We start from the raw sequence: 16,212 nt of genomic DNA on the forward strand, positions 1-16,212 counted from the left end.
TAATTTGTCAGTAAAACTGACGTTTGTTGAGACCTGAATTACAATGTCTACAGACTCTGAAACATAATGCAAATATTTAAACTTAGTTAAGACATTTAAGAAATATATATTTACCATCATTAGAATTATCAGAATAAATTCCAACTATAAATATTGCGAGAAAAATACTTAATTGTACCAAAATCTGCATGTTGACTGAACAAAGAGTTAATGTGAAATAACCAATAAGATGCAGGGAATTAACTAATATGCCCGCCTTTTCGTCACGAGTCGTTGCTCCGTCTGATCACATTCGCGGCGCGCTGATTCGCCGCGACAAAAACAAATATGAGTTTAATGTTTCAAGGTGACTTCAGTGCTTTCAATCTCGAATCTTTATCATACAATACGATCGTAGACCTGATTTGAATGAAAAGTTGACTGAAACGATTGAGTACCTATTGCAACCACCTACCGTTTTGGTTGTTCTTATTATGTGTTATTATTGCGGTGATATTTAATAAGATTAACAAAGGGCGTAGTAGGTACCTAACATTTACCATCAGTTGCCGTATAGGCAGATGTTAACTGTCTCTGATCTTTCACCCCATAATCGACCGTGATGACAACTGAGCCGCTCATGGTTAAAATGAAAAATGTAATGTCAGGTTCAATATACTTGTAGGTACTCAATACAGTATAATTAATATATTCAGTATTTCTCCGAATTTCAAAGATCAAAAAATCACACCCCTCCTATATTCGAAGCTTCAACCGCCGAGAACCACATATAGTTTTGCTCGAATAGTATCATTCATCTTGCAGCGATGCATTAAAATAAAGGCAGAACTAGAAATAGATAGGTTTCTGATTGTTCTTTACCGGCTAACAGCCCCCGAGCAAACAATTGCGGAAATTCACTCGTGTTAATCGCGTTGATAACAACATAATTTGACCGAAATATGGTGTTGAAGGAAATTGAAACATAGGATCATATAATTACATAAAATTATAAGGAGCCCGGTCTTAATTAGAACAATTAGAAAACCTCTAGCCACTAGACAATACCGGATGGTTAAAGGTAGAGCAACACTATTGCTACTAAAGTGGAAACCACACCATTGCTTTTACTTTTTATTTGTTCTTTCTACCTCTACAAAATTTGCACTAATAATCGTATATAGTACATATTAAGTATTGTATTATTGAGACACTTAGGTACGTGATGAAACTTCATAATTAGCGTCAAATAAAGGAATAAATCTTGAAGGTATCACAAACTTTATTGAACACTGCAACATGTTTCACTGCACTGTGGCATCATCAGGCAGATTTATTACCTTCAAAATTTGTTCTTATATTGGTCAATATACAGATTACAACTATTAGTCTATTAGTACATTTTTAAATGTTTATATTTAATTTTTATATTAGTTTAAGTTAGGTATTTTAATTTCTGGACCTTGACTTACTATAATCTTTAGGCAAAATAATAACAAAATATAAAAAGCATATCTTATCATAACATACATTAAACAATCTTTAACGGTTGCAAGAATTAACTTATAACGTACTGTTAAAATTCTCATCAATAACTTATTATTGTTGCATTTCAATCTACTTTAATTGCTTGGACAAAAATAAAATAAAATTTGGTAGGTGGTAGTCTCTTTGACAAACGACACCTTTAGTAGGTATATTTGGCGGATAAATAGTATTGGGGCGTAAATATTTGCTGAATAAATTGTTGGTTCATTGAATAAACTTCATTCGTTTAAAACGCTAGACACATGATTCTCTGACATAAGTGATTTCACCTAAAAGGTTAAGCGTTAAAAGACCATTATGTGCATACAAGGAGGAGTTTCTCTTCAATATAATATGTTTCTTGGTGCTATGCATTTAGTATTTTCTTACTTAGATATTTCTGTTTTATTGAAAACAAACTTATGCATTCTATTCAAGAAATAATGAAGAAAACCTCGCCAATACTGAAATACTTTGAAATTCTCTCTTAATTAATACGAGTATGTTTCTAGTAAGTTCACGGTCAAAATCAAAAAAGTCATCAAACGCGAAATACGCCAATTTTCCGTCATGTCAATTCTAGCATGTTAAGAGCTGAATCTTCTAATCAATAAGTACTAAAATTCAAATGTGTTCAGCGCTCGCACTGTGCGTAGAGATAATAACATTTGTTTTCCTTTTACTTTTTTTACGACGTTAAGATTGAAACTAAATATGTTTAATCCAATGTAAACATTTTTAGCAATTTTGATGTGATCTTTAACCCACACAATCTATAGTATACATTAAATTTAATCCTCGGACTTTGTAGCTTATTTGGAAGAAGCTCTCTGAGTAATCAACATGTGGTTTGTTAAATTTATAAGTGTTTTCCTTGTCATATGTATTGCGGAAATACAATCACAGCATAATGATTCGGATGACGGTAATTTCGTAGACAAAAAATTACATAATTTGTAACATTAACTAAATGTTTCAGAATCTATAAATCTTGTGATTGAGTTCACTAATAATTTCAATTTTACCGATAACTTATTGATGAAATGTGGTAAAAAGAAATATTATCTCGGTACATTTTTTCGGACAAACTACTTTAGAGCATCAGAATTTTGCCGACATCATAATATGTTTTTAGCATCAATCGAAACGCGAGAACAAGACTTATGTTTGGGACGCCACTTACGCAAAATGGGTAAATCAATTTTTATATTTCTTGAAAAATATTATTGCACAAATCACGTGCACAACAGCTGGATCATCTTTTAGGTCCTAAAACGGCTAATTACTGGGTGGGCGCATCTGATCTTGGTTACGAGGGCCATTTCGTTTGGCAATCCACCGGCCGACCACTAAAGTACACAAACTGGCATTCCCATGGTCCCAATAATTGGTGCGACGAAACAAATGTATGTGAAAATTGCGTCGGTCTTTGGTATGTAGGAAAGAAAAGACGTGAATGGAATGATTTTATTTGTACACAAAAGTTATATTTTGTTTGCGAATATCTACGTTCCTAAATTTGCAATGATTTTATATATAATATTTTCTTAATCTTCAAATTAAACATTTAATTTAATTAAATTAATTAAATATCAAAATCAATAAATGAATTTCATAAAAATATAGGTACCTGCACACTGAAATACTTATTCTATGATTTTATAATTTTTTTCATACAAATGAACTTTCACTGAGAGCGTTATTTAGTCTATTTGCACTGGATTTGATTAGAATCTACAATTGTTTCGCCGGTGAGTCTTTGAAGTGCCGTTTTAATAATCCTGACGATGCCCTCACCGGCGAAACTCCGGCTTTCGACACTTTGGATCTTTCCCCATAAAGAATGAACTATTTTCTCGCAGAATATTTAAGAAAAAGCCTTATAGCTTTAGTTTAAACTAATTCTATGCGCAATAAAGTCATAATTAAAAATGAAGTGCAAGTTTAAACAGTAGGGTAGCAATCGAGTGTTACGGTCGTATCCTACCTTTCAGATGGTCCGCGGTTTATTTCGCTCGTGACATACTCCGAGTATGATACTCGTATACCTCTGAGCACTCCGATAACCATACATACGTTACTTGTCGCGAGAGAAGGTCTCTTCACCTTTGGGATTTGCCATACGGGCAACGGAATAGAGAGAGAAAATTTTTGTAGCAACGTATTGTGCATCCAAACAGATTAGCTAAACATCGAGTTTGTATGGTTTGTATCATAAATACAAAAACACTTTGTTACTTTTCATATTTTAAAATGACGATAAAATTGATTATATGTCTTAATAATGTTTATATATGTCTTTTTTATTGTGATTTATTATATTATTTTAAATGTTGTCCATCCATCCAGTTCTCCCTTCTCGAAGAATTGCAATCAAATTTAGTAGCGACATCTATATAGGTATGCATGTACTCGTATGTACGTTTTTATATAATTTATAGATGGTGCAGCAACTTGTTGCATAGTAGCGTGTAGCTACACAAGAGAGTTCGAAGCGGGAAATCTGTGTTTACCACATGTTTACCTAGCATGTTTATATGCCTGTAATTTAGTATCATTCATTTGTGAATCATGGATCAATTAAAAGAGCTAAAGATTGACTTCACCAAGGAATTTAATAAACTGAAGAATTCCTACTCTTGTGTAAAATGGTAAACATTTCATTTTAGTTTTATGTTGTTAATGTATCCACTTGTTTTTAATGGAAATAATTCCATGGTAACATCTGATAGGGTGTTACAGTGGTATGACTGTTTCATGCATTTAACATTTTATAAACTTAATGAAATGCCAATGTGTGAAACCTAATATGTAATGTATGCTAATATATGCTTCATTTTTCAGTCAAACTCAAGATATTCAAATACCCATATTGTTGAAGACATGTCGTCATATATTCTGCACTAAATGTCTTGTTATACAAGGCAAACAGCATTGCCCAAACTGCAATACACTTTATACAGCAATGAACATTGATCGTGGAAACACATTTGTATCATCTATAATGAAAGAAATTGGCAACCTTGACAAAACATATCCCGTAAATAAAGATAAGAGTGATACCAGCAGATATATGCTGGAACTTGATTCAAATAATGCAAATGCACTTGCTTATGAACAGATTTCTCAGGTTCTACAACTTATGAATCAAGTTGGTAATTGCAGTGAAGAAACAAACATTATTGATGTTGAAGAAAATCAAGTAAAGTCAGTATCTAAAAAAAGCAAAAAGAGATCATTAAAACAAATGGATTCAGCAAAAAAATTAAAAAGTATGAGTACAGATTCAACTCATTCAAATGACCCATTAAGTAATTCTGAAAATATGCTTTCATTGCAAATAAGTGACAATAATCTTGCACCATTGCCACAGGTTGATTCAGAATTCCAGAATGTACAATTATGCAAAGATAAGCTTAAAAGGAATGCAAAGGGTGAAACACAATTGCATTTAGCATGTAAAAAAGCAAATGCAGAGTTGGTTCACCAGCTAATTGACAGTGGGATGGATGTAAATTGTGTTGATTGGGGTAATTGGACACCACTTGTAAGTTATATTATATCAGTTGCACTCATTATAACAACATATAACTTTGAGTTTAGCATGAAGCAATACAAAGCAAAGATGAATGTTGCACTCAACTTTTATTGAGGGCTGGTTGCTTAGTAAATATTCCTGCAACAAATTACATCACTCCTTTACATCTGGCAACTGAGCTAAAGCTTCAATCTTTAATTAATAGTTTGATTAATTACGGGGCTGATCCTGATGCGCCTGATCTTGCTGGACGAACCCCTAGGTATATTTATTGAATTTATTTTTTTAGAATTGAGTATTTGTAATGATAGATGTTTGTTTATTTATATTTAGCGACACATATGCAAGTTCGAAGAGTGCAAAAAGGTCCTTAAAAGGAGGTAATACTCTTGTTTTTAACTGCGATTCATCCAAATGTGGACCCAAGGCAACGGGGCGTGCTGAAATGCAACTTCTTGAAAAGCTGACTGTTACAAATCAAATGGAACATCTTACCATTAATGTGAAACATGCACAAAATTTGTTTTGCCCAAAAGTTCTGATGGCATTGTTGAAAGCTGTGCCAATAATTAAATCAACAGGTTTGAAAGCTATTACGGGTTTAACAAAGTGTGCTATGAACATATGTATTTGTAGATTTATCAAGATTTATCAAATGCACTGATATGGCTTGGCTACATTTAATTCCTGACGCTCTGCATGCAGGGTTCAAACGATCTTTGAAAAACCGACTCCATCGACTTCCCAGATTGTTGGACGGGATGAACTTTTATATAGTAACTCAAATAACAACCATTCACGTAAAGGGTGTTGCATTTAGCAAAGAACAAATTCAAGGACTGATTGAGATTGCAGGTGGAAAGATTTTAAAACGTGCACCTAGCGAATCAACTGTCGCATTTGCACGTATAAAATCAATTCCTTTCCATGCCAAATCATCTGATATTTTGAGGAATTGTGCTCATTACATAGTTTATGATGAAAAGTCCGCACCTTGCTTGTTATATAAAATGACAGATTTACGTCATGTGAGTGCTAGTCAGTTATTAGAATCCATGTGGAATTTTGAAATTGCATGGAACTAAAGTAGAGTTTGAAAGAAAATGGAGATTTGATTTGAGTTCTGATTTAGACAAACGTTAAAAAGTTGAATTTAATAGATTGTGTTTGTCTAGCGTAAGTTTAGTGAGCTCAGTTAAATATCCGGTTTTATACTTTATGAATTATATAAAATATAAAGTGATACTCCAATTTTTTGCCCCAAATTAAAACTACCAAACATTAATTCAACTTTTAACCAAAAAAACATCGATACCGTTTGATTTGCTAATTTGCTGTTATTTAATACCCTGAAAATTTCCTGTAATTAATCATGGATTTTTTCCAGTTTGACTTTTTTATGCCGTTGTCTTCACTGCGGAAGGGGTTATCATAATAATATGGCCTTGTTGGCCTGCTTCCTTTATTAAATGATGGTGATTGTTATTAAGTTCATCTATGTCTACGTTTACGGCTTAAAAACGCACTTTACGAGTGTTGGTTTTGGCGAGTTAAAGGACCGTGAACCACAAAACAAAAAGTACTAGCGCGGGTAACAAGTGCGGGTCTTACTTTAAAGCTGAGAAAGTGTCTAATTTTTGAGGTATAGCGTGAGTGAGAATGGTATACAGTGAGGTTTTTCAAAAACTGATGCGATCGAAGTATTCCCACATCCGATAAATGAACATTAGATGACACAAATTGATGCGAAAATGCAGGGAGCTTGCGTGGGATAAATAGGAGAAGAATACTTTTAATGACGCGAAAACTGGTACAAGGGACGGTACACCACGAGATGTTTCCTCTGGAACATCCACGACACTCAGCCACCATTGAATTTAATTAAATACCCGCTGCTGGATCGACGAGTATACAGATCGCCCGCGTAGTCGCTGGCCGAGAACGCTAGTACGCCTAGTTCTTCGCCTCCCCAATATACTGTGACCAGGTTGGCTATATCCTTTGGGTTTACAGAAAAACGTTTGTTCCACTGCCGGGTAACCTACTTTAAACAATACAAAGATTTATGTAGGCGCCTATATCGCCTGTATTTTTTCTAAAGTTCTGCTGGAAACTTGTGGTCAGAGTAGGAATCGAGTTAACATTTTAATTACTCGGAGGCTGTTGGGCATTTAGCGGAAAGAATGGAGTACTTTTATATCGAGTACAAACATCAGAATAAAGCATTTTATTCTCTAATATATATTAACACTTTTGACGTGATAACGTCTTTAAAATCGTTTTATTGGGTTACTGTTCAGACACTGTGTCACGAGCGAGGTCGATCGCAGGTATACCCCCCTCTCGTTATAACGAGAGAGAGACGGACCGATCTCCCGTCTCATCTCGAGCGCTGCCAGTCATTCCGACCCCCCTCTCGTTATAACCAGAGAGAGACGGACCGATCTCCCGTCTCATCTCGAGCGCTGCCAGTCATTCCGTGCCAGTCATAGCGTTCGAGTGAGTTGACCGATCTTCCGTCTCTCTCACTCTAGCGGCATACAAACGAATGGAGATTTTCTCGTGCGGTTAAGTTTACGTTGAATGTTTTATCGGCCGATAAAAAGTTTGTAGTGTGCGGGGAGCCTAACAGTAAAACAAAATGTGAAGTGCAAGTGAAGTGTTACAACAATTGCAACAAACAAAACTTATATCACCAATAAGACGTTATCACGTAAACATCTCGATCGTAAACCTACTTTACAAACAACCATTTTTTTTTAGCATAATTTTGCTTTCTTTGAAATATTGCTTTGAGACTACTGCTTATTTGTCCCTTGGGATCTCCCTTGACGTATGTATTAGTTTTTATTAATGACAATATCTCTTCTTTAATGCCTTTCTCCCAATGCAGACGTTCTTCATTTAACATTGCTTCGTCAAAAGAGAAGAGAAGGTATGGTAATAAAGGCAGATTTGAAGCCTGGAAAATAGGTGTCTTGGAGCGTTGCGAAGGAATTGAGAGCAGAAAACCGTCCCAAATGTAAAGATTAATTGTATTAAATTGAATAGTAGGAAATAAATTGAATACGTTTCGCCACGTGATGCTTACGCTACTTTTTCTACTTCCACTCTAGTTCCACGTTGAGGTGTTGATATTGATGTTGATTTTGTATTATAAATTTTCAAAATTCATTCGCATACTACTGAGAAATGCATTGTGTGTGCCGCGCCGACACGAGCAGCAGCAGTGCCTACTTTAAACCCAATCAGCAGCCTGTTTTGACTTGCTTGTCTCGCACTGCATGGCATTTCACATGGTCAAGTGCTGCAGCGTAGGCAGGTGCGCAGCTACAAGCTACATCCTGTGACTAAAGTACTATAGACACGGCCTTGACGGTCCGTGTTTGTGCACCACTTTTTGTATATCAAAACAGTGGAAAAACTGGAACTTTGAAGGTGGAAGCAGAAATGATTTTTTTTATATAAAGAACCTTAAATTATAATGTTTAAATATAGGGATTTTTGAAATCGCGGTAATTTTTGATTATATTATATTTTTCATTACAACTAGTCATCTTTCATTTATAATCGCATCGGACTGTTATTTCATCAGGTGCCAAATAATATTGCCTAATAGATTGAAATGTATATTGATTTAAATCAGGGGTGCCGTGACAGTAAAAATACTGTTTTCCCTTGTCATAAAATATCATCGTTTTCCGTAATCAAAAAAAAATGTCGTGCGACCAACTACCGTTCATTTGCACTTGTATTACCTTTGTACTGTGTTACTACACATACGTAATTGAATTTGTCTTTAACAGTGTGCCAACTGCATGCAGGCAGGTCGTTTACTTGCTAATTTTTCATATTTTCTACTGCATTACATTATTTTTATTTATCGTAACTGTATGTGATCGAGGATGGAAAGTCCCAGACAAATACAAAATCCCTCAAGAGGTATATCAAAAACTTTTAAGAGCGTACTTGCACGAGGAAGATGATATCATAGCCGATATGTGCCAAACAAGAAAAATCGTCGTACACATGCGAACCCGCGAGGGAGTAAAAAGAGTCTGCTACAAATGTAAGCATATTAAACCAGATAGAGCTTATCATTGCCGCAAATGCAAAACGTGCGTATGTCGCATGGACCACCATTGTGTCTTTTTAAACAACTGTATTGGTGCCACAAATATGAAGTATTTTATTTTCATGAACATATTTGTGGCTATAATGAATCTTTATTGTGGAGCCACCGAGTTGGAATACATTGTACAAGCAATGTCAGATGGAAAAGATGTTGGGCTTAGAATAAGCTACATTGTTTTGAGTGCTATCGTTACAATCATGCTGGGTATAGCATGTGCAATTCTAGCTGCAATCAATCTAATTATATTAGGAAAGAATACGTCAATGGTTGAATCAAAATATAAACCTATTTTTGAGTATGAAGCAGCAATGACTTACAATAAAGGCTGTTGGAACAACTTAAATGAAAACTGCGGAAGTAACGTCTTTAAGTGGTGTTTACCGTACAACTTTGGTACGTTGGATCAACAATATCAGCTGGTAGAGTTATCATCAGATCGATATAAGTTCCATCCGAAAACAGAAGGCGATTACCTGGAAATTGAACTTAAGGGCAAGCAGAGAAATATCTTGCGTAAAGTTTGAAACGATTGTTATTGTATGAATTACATACTTAGTTAAGTTCTTGTATTCTTAGTATTTATAATTCGCATAATATCGTTTATTCTCGTACAATAAAATATAATACACATTTCTAATTAATAAAGTTTTGACGAATTATGAAATGTAACAAGTGTGGTTGTTGAAATTCTGAGCAGTTCATGTCAAAATAATATTGATTATATTATATTCAAGCTACAAATATTTTCTTAGAGACGGTATTAATGAACAAACACAAACAACATTTCTTAAATCATATTTAATGAGTTAATGGTAATGGCTTCGTCCGATTGCTGGGATAATGACCCTTTGAGATTTTCCAACTCGCATAGGACATGGTGTAGTAAGTGCGCTGAACGTTTGTACAATCAATCCGTTTGATCCTGCCCTTATCGTGGGTATGGCTGTCAATGACTACCATTCGCCGATCAAAAGTAAGAATAAGGCGTGCTTTGCATTTCCTGCTCGTTGCATTGCCGCATAGCCAGCTGCTCCAGCTTTTATAAGTCTTTCTATGCATGTACCGAAAATCGTCCCAAATAATGGCACAGATCTTCTGCGTGATGTACGACCTGCACAACGTAATGGACACTACAACAAAAATAATAATAATTAGTGTTCGCGTCCACACAGTCGGAATACGTAACCAACTTAAAAAAAAAACAAAGGAAAGAAGCGAATGGATATAAAATCGAGCAAAAAATCATCTAAGATTTTTTTTAAATTTTGCATTAAGATTATAGCTCAGAAACGTTCCGTTCCCTTCCCATGTAATTGAAACACGATGTAGCGACGCTTTTGCTGGCGCCTGATTGCCCTCATCCTAAACTAAGCAATGACAGTGACAGTTTATCTTTATTATTTATTCAATAACTCCTATACATTTTGTAAACATGTACGCATCTTGAAATAAAAGCAAAATTCTTTACAATTCATTTATTCGTGATTGCAAATAAAGTTAATGACTACACTAATTCAAGTTTGCCGTTCTTTCTCGCGTTGTAGATTGCAGCGCCAACTATTAAGACGATTCATAGTAGTAGCATGGCAAGTGCGCTGCTGGACGACCAAGGCGCTGGGGAAGTTATGCTCAGTGCCAGGCGCTTCATGGTTATGCGCATTCTTCAGGACGACACGATAGTCGCGTGTGAGACACACCACCGCCCGGCAGTTTTCCTGATTATGTACCCGACGTCTCGTGCATCGCCACGTTGTCCAATAATTCGACTGGTCGCCGATGCAGTAACGGTAGTTGTTCACGACGATTGAACGACCTTTTCGCGATCGCAAGAATGTGACAACCACTGCAAAACAAAAAGAAAACACCGCACGCGTGAAAAATACCTAACTTACCGATTTATTTAACTATTTAACCTCCACCGGCTACCAAAAGTACTCCCACATGGCTACCACCACCAATTTTCACATTTTAGCTAAATTTTGGAAATCGATTATTTACTTCAGTCGAAAATATAAATCTCATATTTGGTTATGTTATGTTATTTTAAAATGCTTACACAACGAACAAAATAATTTACTTACCATTAAACTATATTTCACAATGATCACAATCTAACTTTTTAATCTGGCACTGATCCATTAGTGTAAGTCAGTAAATGGTTAAGAGTTTTTGTTCCAAACTTTTAAATAATACGATTTACCTCGGTTTAAAATAAAGCGATCAGCTTGCAATTATATATAGACTGTTTTGGAAGATGGTATTCCTAATTTCTCAAAATATATCCCATTAAATCCAATATTTTAATTTATTGTACCATAAAAGTAATTTGATTTGCAAAAGATTCTCTACACCAACGTAAGAATACTACACTACCAATACAATTGATACAATTATAAATTTATTTGGCACTCACCTGGTTCACCTTCCTGCCCAATCATCTGATCTGGGGGCATATCTCCTGTAGGATCGAGCAGATCATCGTCATCTTCTTGCAAGTTGATTGTAGCATAATCCTCCGTTTTGATATAACAATTATCATCATCAGAGTCCAATTCAATTGTGTCTTGGCAATATCTTACTTCATCTGAGTTATCCCCAATCGTACTGGATGCAGCCTGATTTTGCTCGTCATTATTGCGAATGTTACTCTGCTGATCTTTCGTTGGAATCTCAAGCAGATTTACAGGTTCTTCAGAAATAGTAATGTTGGGAGGCGCATGTTCAGGTGAATCTACCGTTCGACTAGTGGACGGCACAGGCAAGGGTAGGACGCTCACTTCCGACAAAGTCGGCAGTGCTTGGGTAATAGTCCTGTTCTTTTTTACATAGGGACTGACTGCTTCATCTTCATTTATAGAACTGGCAGGCAAATCATGAGGGCGCTTCAAAGACGGCCTGTTATCTGAACTGTGCGTCATATTTACATGCTCCTTATTACCAATGTGTTCATTTAATTGTTTTCCCAATGACTTACTTGCAGAATTGCTTGCCAATTCTGACAAAGTGGTGGGTTCTGCCATGTTAGTCAAACCCTTCACTTTCAATGCCTTGGCAGTTTCAACAAAGTCATAAAATTCTTCTTCAGCAATTTGTACTTTGCCTTCATACATAAAAGTTAGAAGGTCTTTCATTACTTGACATTTCACATCCTTCATAAAAAAAATTGGATGTTTGCATGGATTTGAACTAAATAGTTCTCTAAAATATGGGCTGAATATAGAGAGAACCACTTGATGTGTCTTGAAAAGCTCTCCTTCAACAGCCAGGGTTACATCAGCAATGTCTGCAGTTACAAGCATTGATCGCAAACCATCACTGACATTTGTGTAGTAATCATTGTACTTGAGATCATAGGTACACATTTTGAAGTTTCTAAAATAAATTCTGTTGTTATTGACACTTGCATATCAACTTTTAAAAATACAATTTGAGAAATTATTTACCTGTTGTCAAAAAGAACTATGTAAAAATGTGGGGCCCCAAAGCCCTTTAGAGCTCTGGAATGAAGGCCTCCTTCTTCCCAGTATATAACAAACAATGAAAATATCAGTCACATGAAACCCAAAGCATAGACCTCTTAGGGCCTGTATTCACCACTGATTTGTATATTCCAGATTATACACTACATGCCCTACATATAAAACAGTTGACCCTTCGAGTTGACCGGTGAAGCTAAAACGCTAATATAACTTTGAAGTAAACACTAATTTAACCTAACAAAATTCCCTAGGTTTAAGAATCCTCTAGAGCAGTGGTTCCCAAAATTGTGCTACGATTCATCTAATGCAAGTTTAGAAACTCGGGACACACCTCTAAGAAACTTAACCGGTACCAATATGAATAAATGTGTTGTTCTATAGGCAGAGTCCACTCAATATTCGCTCGCAATCCATCAGTGGACCGCGACCCATAGTTTGGGAAACCCTGCCAAAAGTTTTTATTTTGACTGCTCTTCTTAAACTACTGGTGATTTTAAGTAACTATACCCATGGGATGAAGAATTAATTTTTCTTTTACCCCATATATTTTTAATTTATAACAAATTAAATTAATTTTATTTGGTATAACTTACCTTACTTCATGTATAACTTAAATAAAATTGTAATTCTATCGCGTAAAATTTAAATTAATATTATTAATTTATTTATTAAATAATGTATTTAAAAACTATCGCATTAAATTATACCAATTAAGCTTACTAAATACAATAGATATTGCTACATCGATACCGCAATTTGAGAAGGTTTGTTTTCTTTTGATTCTGCTCTTTTTACGGTACGGATTATAATCCCTGGATGACGCGACCAATTCACACTGTATACTAATGATTCAAGATTGAATGTATTCAAATCAGTGTAAAATTTTCCCATATTTATTTATTTCTATGTGGCGGTATTGTAGCTAGAAACTCCTTTTATTTGATTTTATTGCGTGGAATCGACGCGCAGCCAATCAGGCCGCGGAGAAACAATTTGCTGCGAAACGACGGGTTGCGACAAGGACACCAATTTATAACCTCATCGACGACGGCGTATCGTTTAACTACCTACGTAGGGGTACATCACTTCTTCTAATAATCTTCGAAGACGATCTGTAGAACATCATTATGAGTCTGTTGCGGTCTTTGGGGAAGAAGCACGTCGAAATCTTCTCCCAATTGTATGTATTTTGTATGCTCTGTCTCATGAAATTATTGATTATATAATATCTCGGCTTTATTATTATATCTTGCATAAAATCACTTATATCAATACTGAACTCCCCTGAAACTTCTTTTCAGTTTAAACATGTTGTGTCCATGAGACACCCATAGTAACTAAGTTGTTAATACCACTCTGATATGACAAGAATGAAATAAGTGATTATGTTAACAAAAATATAACTTAAAAAAATGTCTGTATTGCAGTATTGGTTCAGCTGCATGTTATGGAACTGCTGCAACTACCCTTGTTATTTACATAACAGACTGGAAAACGGTTCTGCAATACCTGCCCTACTGGAATGGTAAATACCCCAAAGAAGTTGAAGAAAAGTAATTAAATATGTGTTTCTGTAATAAATTAGAATAGATTACATATTACCCATGTTTATTAGAATGCTAAATAAAAAAACATCTAGATAACAATCCAGTGTTTCATGTTTGATTTTATTTTAACAATGAAACATTAAAATCTAACAAATATTTTTTCTATAAATGCAATCTATTTATAAAGAAGGTGAAGTGGACATTCATTAAGTTTGCTGTTGTCGGCCCTTATCCTTCTGAATAATAATTTGTGCATATCTTTCATTTTCCTCCAGCCTTCTCTTCTTAAACCATGGATTTATTACACCTCTGTATACAAGTAGAGAGCCTGTGATAAATCCAAGTGCAGCAACACCAAGCAAGAGTGGATTTCCTTTCTGTCTAGCCACCCATTTCTTGTAAGACATTTTAATTACTTATCTAAAACCAAATCATAGAATATTGTAAATTGTAAGCAAAGACAGTCAGATTCTACCTGTAGTCCCCTTAACTGACTGGTTGTCACCTGGAGCAGTAAATTGTTTAAAAAGTGGCTGCCAAATGTAGATACCGCCTGCAATGCCTAGCACAGTTGCCAAACCAATTTGGATTCCAGTAAGGCCGCGGGGTCTGCGAATATGCATAATAAACCTTAGTTAATTTTGGCGAGAATTGGATATATTCCCGTTATGTCCTGCAGGCGGTGGCTTTGGTAGAAGAAATGGCTTAACAAAGTAGATACCAAAATGAAGCCCTAATGCTGTGCCCAGCAGTACTTTTGCAACATAAGCTTTTGAACGCGGTCCTCGCTGAAACATAATCTTAAATCATTTTATTTCACTTATAATTACTGTTATAGGAATACTTACCTACTAAAATATATTTATAACATTTATATTAGTTGTGCTCAGACAGTAGTTTATAACCTATGTGCACAGATTACACAACCTTATACCGCAGGGCTGACGGCACGAACTGACGGTTTTGTATGTTAGGAGAACATGACAGTTCGCCGTGAGTATTTTCTCCGCCAACCAGAATATTTCAAGATTCAATATATGTTGAATAAAATTGAATTGATTAATTTAAGTTCAATCTAAAATCTTTAACCTACAATATCTTTGTGAATAAAGTTTTAATGAACTGTTGGCAATAGCAATAGACGTAAGAACGTCGTATTCAATTATTTATTCAAACTACATTCAGAAATTTAGGGTACGCTAAAGATTCGAGATTGAATTTATATAAATCAGTTTATTATTCTTTTAAATTTAGTTTTTTTACGTAGCAATGTAATTTAGAAACTTGAATTATTCTCGCGTCGAAACTCTACCGAGAAACATCTCAAAGTCCGCAAAGTTTAGCTTATATTATTCGACAGAAGAGAGCAGTGTATGCTCCATAATCTAATTTATGGAACAAATACAAAAAGCTAACATTTACAACTAGGAGAAATCGTTAATTTAAGAGAAAATTGAACAGGTTTTGCAATACGTGATAAAAACAACATAATAGTAAAATGAAAACTCTTTTCCGCACACGATTTGACACGAACCGAAATTCTTTAGAATACATCACTACTCACTACATAGTATAAAGTAAAGTCGCTTTTTTTTCCGGTCCCTTTGTGAGCTTAAATCTTTGAAACTACGCAACGGATTTTGATGCGGTTTTTTTTAATAGATAGAGTAATTCAAGAGGAAGGTTTGTATGTATAATAACATCCATTAAATAGTGGAGAAGTACTGTTATTTTTGAGGTTTCTAATATGATATTATCGCCGTCTACTTTCTTTGTTACGCGATGCTTCATTATAAAGATTACAGACGTGTGCGTGTGGGTTGAAGTTGATGTTTTTGTTTGGAGAAGGAAAGTCGCTTTCTCTGTCTCTGTCCTTTGTACATGCTTAAATCTTTGAAGTACGCAACGGATTTTTAAAATTGCGGACGTAGCGTTTTCAGCGATTTTCGGCCGGCCGCGGTTTTTCTCTGTAGCGCTTTGAATTTCGCAGCGATCCGGGCACGTTTA

At 35.2% G+C, this 16,212-nt stretch overlaps 2 protein-coding genes and 4 long non-coding RNA genes across 10 annotated transcripts; 4 read left to right on the top strand and 2 right to left on the bottom strand.

The window, feature by feature from the left end:
- Positions 1-2,559: 2,559 nt before the first annotated feature.
- LOC135802749 (uncharacterized) lies at positions 2,560-2,955 on the top strand. The gene is made up of 2 exons (XR_010550614.1): positions 2,560-2,698; positions 2,757-2,955. It is a non-coding gene; the product is annotated as an uncharacterized lncRNA (long non-coding RNA).
- A 1,024-nt stretch (positions 2,956-3,979) lies between these two features.
- LOC135802750 (BRCA1-associated RING domain protein 1-like) lies at positions 3,980-7,231 on the top strand. 2 transcript variants are annotated; one of them, XR_010550615.1, is made up of 6 exons: positions 3,980-4,157; positions 4,351-5,053; positions 5,110-5,306; positions 5,378-5,625; positions 5,681-6,220; positions 6,432-7,231. XR_010550615.1 is itself a non-coding variant. In XM_065316378.1 (5 exons), exons 1-5 carry the CDS (start codon positions 4,078-4,080, stop codon positions 6,127-6,129), a joined length of 1,677 nt encoding a protein of 558 aa, XP_065172450.1. In that variant the 5' UTR covers positions 3,980-4,077; the 3' UTR covers positions 6,130-6,295. The 2 variants fall into 2 exon arrangements, 1 of the variants encoding a protein (XP_065172450.1); XM_065316378.1 differs by lacking the exon at positions 6,432-7,231 and having other exon boundaries at positions 5,681-6,295.
- Positions 7,232-7,301: 70 nt separating this feature from the next.
- LOC135802753 (uncharacterized) lies at positions 7,302-8,128 on the top strand. The gene is made up of 2 exons (XR_010550616.1): positions 7,302-7,877; positions 7,938-8,128. It is a non-coding gene; the product is annotated as an uncharacterized lncRNA (long non-coding RNA).
- A 1,565-nt stretch (positions 8,129-9,693) lies between these two features.
- On the bottom strand, positions 9,694-12,915 carry LOC135802752 (protein abrupt-like). 4 transcript variants are annotated; one of them, XM_065316379.1, is made up of 3 exons: positions 12,623-12,915; positions 11,593-12,551; positions 9,694-10,309 (listed from the first exon to the last, which is right to left on the bottom strand). In XM_065316379.1, the coding sequence occupies exons 2-3, from the start codon at positions 12,539-12,541 to the stop codon at positions 9,978-9,980; spliced, it is 1,281 nt and encodes a 426-aa protein (XP_065172451.1). In that variant the 5' UTR covers positions 12,542-12,551; positions 12,623-12,915; the 3' UTR covers positions 9,694-9,977. The 4 variants fall into 4 exon arrangements, with proteins under 4 accessions (XP_065172451.1, XP_065172452.1, XP_065172454.1 ...); XM_065316380.1 differs by lacking the exon at positions 9,694-10,309 and adding an exon at positions 10,567-11,022; XM_065316382.1 differs by lacking the exon at positions 9,694-10,309 and adding an exon at positions 11,029-11,524.
- Positions 12,916-13,389: 474 nt separating this feature from the next.
- On the top strand, positions 13,390-14,304 carry LOC135802758 (uncharacterized). The gene is made up of 2 exons (XR_010550617.1): positions 13,390-13,838; positions 14,086-14,304. It is a non-coding gene; the product is annotated as an uncharacterized lncRNA (long non-coding RNA).
- LOC135802759 (uncharacterized) lies at positions 14,250-15,514 on the bottom strand. Its single transcript, XR_010550618.1, has 3 exons — positions 15,054-15,514; positions 14,681-14,993; positions 14,250-14,625 (listed from the first exon to the last, which is right to left on the bottom strand). It is a non-coding gene; the product is annotated as an uncharacterized lncRNA (long non-coding RNA).
- Positions 15,515-16,212: the final 698 nt, after the last annotated feature.

Source organism: Atheta coriaria, unplaced genomic scaffold (genome assembly GCF_025399875.1).
Source record: "Atheta coriaria isolate IRGN ID8LTWV9N9 unplaced genomic scaffold, Caltech_Dcor_3.1 hic_scaffold_50_pilon, whole genome shotgun sequence".
Lineage (NCBI taxonomy): Eukaryota > Metazoa > Arthropoda > Insecta > Coleoptera > Staphylinidae > Dalotia > Dalotia coriaria.